Source organism: Nematolebias whitei, chromosome 8, assembly GCF_014905685.2.
Source record: "Nematolebias whitei isolate Nwh7 chromosome 8, NemWhi1, whole genome shotgun sequence".
Taxonomy (NCBI): Eukaryota; Metazoa; Chordata; class Actinopteri; order Cyprinodontiformes; family Rivulidae; genus Nematolebias; species Nematolebias whitei.
In genome coordinates, this window is record NC_056505.1 from 50,839,401 (window position 1) to 50,850,071 (window position 10,671).

At 37.0% G+C, this 10,671-nt stretch overlaps 1 protein-coding gene across 1 annotated transcript in view; it reads left to right on the forward strand.

Moving 5' to 3' along the window:
• LOC119413590 (ubiquitin-conjugating enzyme E2 L3) overlaps window positions 1-10,671 on the forward strand; it is a 26,133-nt gene that overhangs the window by 7,006 nt on the left and 8,456 nt on the right. Inside the window, exons 2-3 of the mRNA XM_037680649.1 lie at window positions 6,149-6,244; window positions 6,323-6,509. Coding sequence (XP_037536577.1) covers window positions 6,149-6,244; window positions 6,323-6,509 — 283 coding nt within the window. The remainder of the gene's footprint in view (window positions 1-6,148; window positions 6,245-6,322; window positions 6,510-10,671) is intronic.

Sequence of the window (10,671 nt, forward strand, 5' to 3'; positions counted from 1 at the left end):
ATTCGGCCAATCATTGATATGGGCATTATCATCCATTTATTTAGTGAATTATTTACTTCACCTACCAGAGGATCATAGTTTGTTGGTACGATTGTTTTAATGTCTGGGGTAATTTTAACACCAAGGTACACTAATCCGTCTCTTGCATTGATAAATGGGGTTTGTATAACTGGGTTTAGTCTTTCATCCCTGTTCAAAAATAGAATAGAGGACTTTGAATCATTTATTTTGTAGCCAGAAAACTGCCCAAACAACTCTATTTGTTGCATTAAATTTGGGATGCTAACGGGCAGCCTTGTCAAAAAAACTATCAGATCATCAGCGTACAATGCCAATCTATGCTCTTGGTCTCCCAACTGAATGCCAAATAAATCAGTTTGCATTCTTATCATCATTGCCAAGGGTTCTATAGCTAAAGCAAATAGCATTGGAGATAACGGGCAACCCTGGCGAGTGGAACGTTCTAATGTGAAACGTTTGGAAGCTAAGTTGTTTGTCCAAACACTGGCTTCGGGAATTGTATACAAAAGCTTAACCCATTTGAGGAAATTGCATCCAAATCCATATCTCGGGAGAACATTAAATAGATCTGACCATTCAATTCTGTCAAAGGCCTGACGAGCGTCAAGTGATAATACAGCTGTATCTTTAGCGTCAAATTTCTCATGAATTATGTTTAGGACTCTCCTTATATTGTGAAACCCTTGACGTTTTGGTACAAAGCCGTTTTGATCGTTATGAACTAAATGTGAGATAAAGGGGTCTAATCTTTTTGCTAAAACTTTACAGAGTATTTTAGTGTCCACCTCCATCAGACTTATTGGTCTAAACGAAGAGCACTCCTCAGGGGGTTTACCAGGTTTCAATAAAAATGTGATCATTGCTTGTCTCAGAGTGGGTGGGAGAACTTCATTTCTAAATGCTTCTTCATACATGTTGAAGAGAGGGACTATAAGTTTTTCTTTGAAAGTTTTGTAGAATTCAATGGGGAAGCCGTCCGGTCCAGGAGCTTTACCACTATTGATACTCTGTATGGCCTGTGAAATTTCTTCAATCTTTAAGTTTATGTCCAACTCCTTTTCTGTCTCTTCTGTGAGTGTCTGAAACTGAAGTTGATCTAAGAATATATCTTGTTCTTCCGAGGCGTGGCTACACTCTGATTTATATAGTTTAACATAGAATTGCCTAAAACTATTGTTAATTTCAGATGGATCTACTGTTACCCTGCCAGAGGAGGTCTTTATCTTGTTAACTGCTCTTTCACTTTGTATTTTCTTAATTCTCCATGCCAAGAGTTTCCCAGCCCTCTCTCCTTGGTCATAATACGATTGCTTTAACCACATTAAACTTTTTGCTGCTGCCTATTTATTATATATTTATAATTTATTATATTCAGTTCTCAAACGTAACAATTCACTCTGCTTTATTTGGTCATCATTATTATTTAAGTCTAGTTCCAAAAATGTAATTTGTTTATCCAAGATTTCCATTTGTTTCTTTTGTTGCTTGTTCTTTGTACTTGTATAACTAAGAATTTCACCTCGAATATATGCTTTGAATCCTTCCCATCTCACTGAGGCGCAAGTCTGACCTGTGTTAAATTCAAAGTATGTGTCTATCTTCTCCCCTACCAATTTGACACATTTTTGATCTTGTAGCCATCTTGCTTGAAACCGCCAACAGGGTGGGTTATGGACAAAGTTTTCTACGTAAATATTCAGTGAGATGGGTACATGATCACTGATCACTATGCTGTCATACTGGCATTGATAAAAGTTCTCTTGAAACAAGAAAATAATCGATACGTGAGCGGGATTGATACATACTCGAGTGACAAGAGAATTCTATTTTATCAGGATTTTGTTCTCTCCACACTTCCACCAAGTTGATATCTAATATATATTGATTTATCAATTTTCTAGTTTGAGCTTTATAAACATCTGAACCTGTTGATCGATCTATATTTGGGTTTAAGTTGCAATTAAAATCTCCTCCAATTACATAAAATCCTTTAAGAGTAGATATAGTAAGAAACAAATCTTCAAAGAATTTCGGCTTATTTTCATTTGGGCCATATAAACTCACTAAATTTAAAGTAATTGAGAAAATGTTACCCTGAACAATAACATACAGTACCTACCGGCTGAATCTTTTATTGTTTTTAGGATTTGGACTGGTATGCTTTTGTGGATCAAAATAATTACGCCTCTTGCATAGTTATTATATGGCGCATGTATCACCTGGCCCGGCCATCTATTTTTTACAAACTTTATTTCACAATCTGTTAAATGAGTTTCTTGAAGAAGAATTATCTTCGATTTAAGCTGTTTAATCCTGTCTATAACCTGTTTTAGTTTTATTCGTTTCCTAAGTCCCCTCACATTCCAGCTTGTAATTTTTATGTAAGAAATATTATGAGTATTAACTTGTTCCATACTTTGCTTTTTTTCTGAAATACCAATATGACAATACATGATGCTGAGTTAACATAAAATGCACAAAGGTTTGAATAAAATAAAATGAGTAACTAAATGAGAAAAGAAAACCCTGAAAATGACACAACACTTAAATTCCCCCCTCCCTTACTCAGACTAATAAATTGGGGCTTATGCTAATCCACTAATAAGGGGAGTAGCTGAACTATGAAGCCCAACTTAAAAAGCAACAGTGGTGTCCGCGAACCATACACCATAATAAAACACAAATACAACAAACCCGTACATAGGCATATATTTCCTCTGAGAGTAGGTGCTTAACCAAAATGTTTCGTATTAATGTGACATACAGAGCCGGCAAGTTCGCAAGTATTTGTACAAGCGTATGGAATACAATATGCAGTACAATATACACAAACAGTACAATATATGGAAATATCTTGCACAACAATAAAGAAAAGGAGAAGAAATTAACTGCGTAGTTGCCTATGACTTATAGATACGTCAGAGATCAACTGGATATTATGTCAACCGATGTATAGAAGTGAAGCTATCGATTAGGGCTGCAACTAATGATTATTTCAATAATCGATTCATCGGCCGATTATTATTTTCGATTAATCGATGAATCGACAAAAAACCCCACAACGTTTTAATTTCCACCCCTTTATTCCAAAACTGAACATTTGACTGACATAGCAATTCACACAAAAACAGTTTGGTACTTGACTATTCTATTAGTAAAATATTGAATAATAAAAAATAAAAGTTAGTCAAATAGCTTAAAAAAATAAATGTACACAAAAATATACACAAATGTATCTTTATACCTGCACAATATGTAGCTACTTTGTAAAATGTGTCATTGAGGGAAGAGTGTAATTATTATTATTATTATTATAATTATTATAATTACAATTATTATTACAACATAATGAATCGATAACGAAATTCTTGCCAATGCTTTTAATCATCGATTTTTATCGATTTTTATCGATTTTTATCGATTTTTATCGATTTTATCGATTCGTTGTTGCAACCCTACCACAGACCTCACACTAATATGTCCAAACGCACATTTGTTGCATTTCCAAAATACTGTACCTTATTTTATTTTACACTTTTTGTAAACAACTGTGCTCTTGATAAGCTCTGTCTTCCCCGGATTGTTGTAGGATCTGAAATGACTTTACACTGACTTTTAACGACAGAGGAGCAGGATGAATTGCGTTGTCCTCCCGCTCCATGCTAACGGACTCCATTCTGATAAAGGGAGCTAGCTAACTATCTTGCTGTACGGTGGCCTACAAGGCCAAATTTTACGGTGACGGGTGGACACGGAACAGGAAAAAAAAACAAAAAACTTAAAACTAGGGGTGCACCAATTGCAGTTTTCTGGCTGATCACCGATTCAGTTTTATAAGCGACACTGTCGGGTGTTATACGGTCACGATGTACCTTCAATTTTCCAAAATTGTTTTGTTGAAACACAGACCCTTGAACAGTATCCTAGAAACAATACAAACTGGTTGAACTGGTCATGAGGTAGTGCTCTGAAATATAAATGAAATTCAGACAATTGTTATTAAAACCAAAAAAATCGGTTTCTCATGCAAGTATCGTCCGATTTCCCAAAATAAAGGAAATTTAAGGAATTTATCGGTGCACCCTTACGCACTTTAAAATCGATTATTTCAATAATGAAATGGCTGTTCATTGAAACTGGTGCAGGACCTAGTGGTTCTGGTCCTCAGGCTTCTGTACCAGAGGCCAGCAGAGTAAGCCATTAATGTTGGGGGAGGGGGGGGTTAAATCAATGTCTTGGATGGAGGGAAGAGAAGTCTTTTGGACCTTCTCTGCTGTTCTCACCAGCATCCTCACGTCCTTCCAGTCTGCAGCTGAACCCCAGAGAGAGACTGGTTGTGATGCTCTCAGTGGTCCCCCTGTATCTGATGGTAAGGACGAGAGTGGAGTTGGGCACACCTTATCCAGTGAAAGAAGTGCAGATGTTCCTCTAGTTTAGTAATGTTCTTTGACCATTACAGTGGTCTGTTATGTGCATAGGGCTAGGTACCTTTCTTAAAAAATCGGTACCGGTGTCTGTACATTCACTTCGGTGTCGGTTCCTGGACGGTTCTTTTTTCGGTACCAATTTTGTAATTAATATTAATTCTAACAAGAATAAAATTATGTTACACATTACAGTACAAATTGTGAATTTTATTTTTTAACTTTGGTATTTCTATTCCAAGCAGTTTTCTTACATAAAAATAAACAAATAATTTCCAAGTTAACTTACCTCCACCATGCAGCCTCCACTGTAGAAAAAGCAGAAAACTTTTAACAACAAAGTCTGTGATTGTCCTGTGGCCTCCACCTCACTTTTCTTTTGTCAGTCTTTGTCCTCACATCTGGGTCAGAACCTCCTGTGAGGAGAACATTAACGGTGAACATTAGTGAACTGTTTAAGCAGCTGACTGGATGGATGAGCACATTTTTACAAGCTGAGATTTATCTGTTACTGTCAATCTTTAGTTAGCTTCTGAGTTTAGCTAGCTACGTAGATAAAATAAATTTACACACTAATATCTTAAAGTTAGCGTTATTTCACCGCGATGTATGTGTTAAGCTGCAGTAACAATAACAAACGTGAACTCGCCAGCTGAAACACAGACACAGAGCCGTTCTCGGGAGTTCTTTGATGAAGAGGAGTCCGGCCGTGAAATGTTAAGTCCGTTTAACACAGAGACTGACTAACGCTAATGCTGTCTGTCTTCTTGCAGAGAAACACGGAGCAACTTTCTGAGCGTGTGTTGTCGGAGCTGTTCGACAACACACGCTGCACACGTGAACCCCGTCTGTGGGCGTCCCCAGCACCATAGACATACATTATACATAGATTAGGTACGGCAGCTCTATACAGCTCTGGAAGTAAACACGTAGTCCGTTTGTCATATGTCTGGTGTTTTACCTGCCTGCGTGCTGAAACCACGTGACACATTTCAGCCAATATCGAAACTTGAAACCGAAAAAAGAGTGACGTTTCAATACATACACCGACCGGTGCAGTTCGGTGGGTGCCATAAAAGAACCTCGGTTTGGTACTCAGCCCTATATGTGCACTCCTGAAACCTGGTACTTTCTACCGCTGAGTTGTTTATGAGCAGTGGTGTGCTGCGTCTTTCTGAAGTCAACAGTGAGCTCTCTTGTTGCGTTTATAATTCAGAGCAAGGCCAACAAAGTTCATGCTCAGTCATCCAGGTACCAAATCCAATAATCTTCAGTCAGGTCATCATCCAAAAAAAAAAAAGAAACTGTCCAGATGACCTGACTGAACATTGTTGGATTAGAGCAAGGTCATTTTCCCACACCAGTCTACGAGCTGCACTTCCATACGTCTGGTCATTGTTGTTATTGATCAGATCCACAAAAGTTGTATCATCTTGTTGTCATACTGGATAATGTGTTTGGTTGTCGGGGGACGTTCAGGTAAGCTTAAAACAACCACAGAGGAGCTATAGCTCATATTGAAAACTCAGACGTTGCTTCCCACACACTGACTGGTTAGTCAGAGAGGAAGTGAAGGATCAAATTGTAGAGGCTCAGAGAGTGCGTGTGCATTCATTTTTACTGTGCAGCTCTAGCAAGATACATTTTTTTTAATACAAATTTGTGCATTGTGCTTACATTTTGTTAATTTTCATTTTTATCAGGAACTTGAAGAGATTCGCAGGTCTGGAATGAAAAACTTCAGAAACATTCAAGTTGAGGAATCAAACCTTTTGTCATGGCAGGGTCTCATTGTTCCTGTGAGTAACTTTTCTTTCTTCTTTACTAGCTGTCTATCAGGGTCTTTTTTAACCTCTGACCTTCTTGTTGACTTTCAGGACAACCCCCCATATGACAAAGGTGCGTTCAGGATTGAAATCATTTTCCCCACTGAGTACCCGTTCAAGCCTCCCAAAATCACCTTCAAGACAAAGATCTACCACCCCAACATTGATGAGAAGGGTCAGGTGTGTCTGCCTGTTATCAGTGCAGAGAACTGGAAGCCCGCTACCAAAACTGACCAAGGTATGTGGCCCAGCAGGTGGGCACTGGGGATCCTTTAACACAGAGTGTAGTGCACAGAAACACTGAATTGTAGAATAAGTTACAATAAAACTCACAAAACACAAAATAAATTGTGTGTTTCTTAACAATGGCTCAGTTGTTGGAGCTGTTGCCTCTGGCGGGAAGGTTGCCGGTACAACTCTCAGTCGGAGCCTTTCTAGGTGGATTCAAAAAGCGTTCAATACAAAAACAACTGGACTTTATTTGTAACAGAAGACGTTTCGCTCCTCATCCGAGGAGCTTTCTCAAATCAAAGAGCAGAGAGTGTATGGAAATTAATTATTTAAAAATCATACATTGTATTTTTCTGGATTTTTGTTTTAGATTCCATCACTCACTCAAGAGTACCTATGATAAAAATTACAGTCATCTACAAGCTTTGCAAGTGGGAAAACCTGAAAAATCAACAGTGTATCAAATACTTGTTCTCCCCACTGTATATATATATGTATAGTATACATGTTCCTGTTTTTAGTTTTCTACATTCGCCTTAGAATCTAGCTGTTTTTTTTTTGTTGTTGTTACCTTTTCCTTTTAGCCATCCTTTTTGTAAAAAAAACCCCAAAAAACCCTGCAGTATTACTTTTTATAATTGTTTATTGTTGTTGCTGTTGTCCATTGTTGTCATCTTTCTTTGTTAAATCAGGTCTCTCTTGTAAATGAGTCCTCGAGGCTCAATGGGATTTACCTGTATAAATAAAGGTTGATTGATATGTAAATATATATATATATATATGTATATATATGTGTATATACATGTGTATATATGTGTATATACATGTGTATATATGTGTATATACATGTGTATATATGTGTATATACATGTGTATATATGTGTATATACATGTGTATATATGAGTATATATGTGTATATATGTTTATATATATGTGTATATATGTTTATATATATGTGTATATATGTTTATATATATATATATATATATATATATATATTACTTTATTACAGACTCAAAGTCCAACCAACATCACAGATAAATACAGAAAAAAAAAAAAAAAAAAATTTAAAAATATACAGATAAAAAGGTTCCTAACCATGCAGGAGACAGTCATACCAGTGTCTCCAAAGTGCAGAAGAATATTTCACTGCACTATATTTGACATTGGTCAACAGCAAAATAATTCTATTGTTAGACTCATTCAGACGACAAATAAATTTATACATAAGTTGTCTTAAAACAGCCATTAAAGTGTTGACACGGGTGGATACAAACAGCTCACTAGCACTGGTCCATCTAGGCTTATGTAACAATAGTCTTAGAGCATCATTATAAGCGACCTTCAATCTATGAAGACTGGCTTTTTTAAAATTGCACCACAAATGGGCAGTATACAATGGTGTACAATACGATCTGAACAGGTTCAGTTTCACTTCATCAGAACAGAATCCAAACCTACGCACAAGGATATTTGCCTGAACATAGATCATACGAAGCTGGCGGTACATGTCCTCATCATCAGATAGATGGTCTGTCAAGACATGTCCAAGATATTTTACTTCATGTGAAGCATTCAGTAGAGACCCAGACAATTTGAAATTTGGAAATATTCTATATTTGTCCTCTTTAGTGCGGCAAATTAGAATTGTACTTTTTAATGGATTGAACTGGACGTCATATTGCTCACCATATGCAGAACACACATTTAGCAGCTGCTGTAGACCCGCTGAGCTCGGGCTAAAAACCACTATATCGTCAGCATACATAAAATGATTAATAATTGTATCACCAACCATGCAGCCTGTTCTACACATGTTTAACCGCTTAGAGAGATCATTCATATAAAAATTAAACAATATAGGTGATAAAATACTTCCTTGTCTGACTCCATTTCTAACATGGAAGGGTGCAGACACACAGTTGTCCCATTTGACCTGCATTGTTTGGTTAGCATACCAATAGGACAGACATCTTACTATGTACTTAGGCACACCGGCTTGGCACAATTTTAAAAATAATTTACTATGATTTATACGATCAAAAGCCTTAGTGGCATCTAAGAAGCACAAAAAAATTGTAGAATTTTTAATATTGTAACTGTTCAGTAATTCTTTTAGGCCATAAATACACAGATCAGTACCATGCTTGGACTTGAACCCAAATTGATTGTCTGTAGACTCTACTTGTTTAGCAAATTTTGGCAAAAGAATTAGTTCGAAGACTTTAGACAGAGTATTTGCTAGTGCAATAGGTCTATAATTATCCGAGCTGCCAATTTTTCCAGTTTTGTTTTTAATCACAGGAGATAGAATGACATTCATCAAGATACTGGGAATAAAACCATGCATAATAAAACCAGTGAAACACAAAGCAAGGAGAGGGGCTAACCTTGGACTTGCATGCTTAAGATGTTCAGCTGAAATAAGATCCGTTCCTACAGATTTATTTACAGACAGTTCTTGAATTGCCTGATAGACCTCATGTGTTTTGATAGTTTCTACATTATTAACCTGGACATCCTGGAAGGGTTCGCTCTGTACACAGGTGAATAGTTTGCTATAGTGGTGTTGCCAAAAATGTACAATTGTATTCGATCCTGAGGCTCCATCAACAGTACAAGGTAGACAAGATTTACCATTGCTGATGGTTTTGACCTCTTTCCAAAACGCTTTATTGTCTTTACCTATAAGCTTTCTTGCCAAGGAATCAGCCCTCATGGTTTGCTCATTACGTTTAATGAAGCGTAGTGCATATTTGTATTTTGCATTAGACAGCTTTTTGTGTTCAAATATAGGGCCCTGCCTGGGTTTACCTGCTAGAGCCCAAGAGGAAGTAGCTTTACAGGCTTCATCATGGTATTTAGATACATGAGTGTTCCAACCAGGTCTATTTTTTATCTTTCTTGTACTCTTGTTAAGAGGCAGGCTAGCTCCCAATAGCGCTTCCGTTAATTGAGAGTAAAAAGCAGTTATATTGGTTTTATGTTCAAAATCAGAGCAGTTACAGTCCATGCATGCAACTGCCTCTCTTGGTATTGTAATGGCGCCTAAGAATCGATCAGTTTGGTTAAAGTACCGGGCTATTTGTTCAGTAGATAAAGAAGACCAATCTATACGTGTCTGAATATGATTGCTGTTTCCATATACAGTAGCGGGTATATGATCAAATCTAATAGACATCTCAAAAGGGATATGATCAGTAGTGGAGACATTGTATAAGATATTAATATATACCAGAGCAGCATGAGCATCTGCTGTAGTAATACAATGATCCAACCAAGACGTAGTATGCCAGGATTCACTTATGTACGTATAACTTGCAGCTGGCAAAAGTTCTTTGCTAGACAAAATTAGATTTGAATCCGTACAAAAATTATTCAAATGCCTTGAAAACAGCGAATTAGTATCTGATATGTCAGCATTCATGTCACCCATAACATAAATACTTTTTACCTTCTCGTTTTGCATAAAAGAGCTAATAAAAGCAAGTTTACTTAGGAATTCTTCTTCATTGTGATGACATTCATGTGGAGCATAGACATTTAAAATAAAGCATTCTTGTTCACGCTGCTTCACGTGTACTGCAATACACCAGTCTACACCAAGTCTAACGACATTTATCAGTGGGTCCAGGCTCTTTTTCCATAAAATAGCCACTCCTCCAGGTATCCTTCCTCTTTTAATACCCAAACTCAGGTCTGTAGAAGATTCTCCAGCACCCAGGAAAGTGTCATTAATAGAGTTTAGTCCTTTTAAATCCTGTTTGGCCAGAAAAGTTTCTTGCAAGCACAAGATGTCACAGTGCAGCAGCAACTGGTCAACAACCAAACGGCGAGCTTTATCATCTGCGCTCTGTCCTAAGCGCAGGCCACGACAGTTGTAGGATATGACTTTAATGTCCATAGAATTTATGGTTTTGTGCTCACGCCAGCGATAGAAGCGCATATATCCGTAGAAGAAAGAGTAGCGTCTGCACCGATGATTGTTTTGCGTGGCTCATAAAACCTCCGCACAATAGTTCCCTCAGGCCAAAGCTCTGGGTTGTACATGACATCCACTTTATATATATGTGTGTATATATGTTTATATATATGTGTGTATATATGTTTATATATATGTGTATATATATGTTTATATATATGTGTGTGTATATATATATATATATAT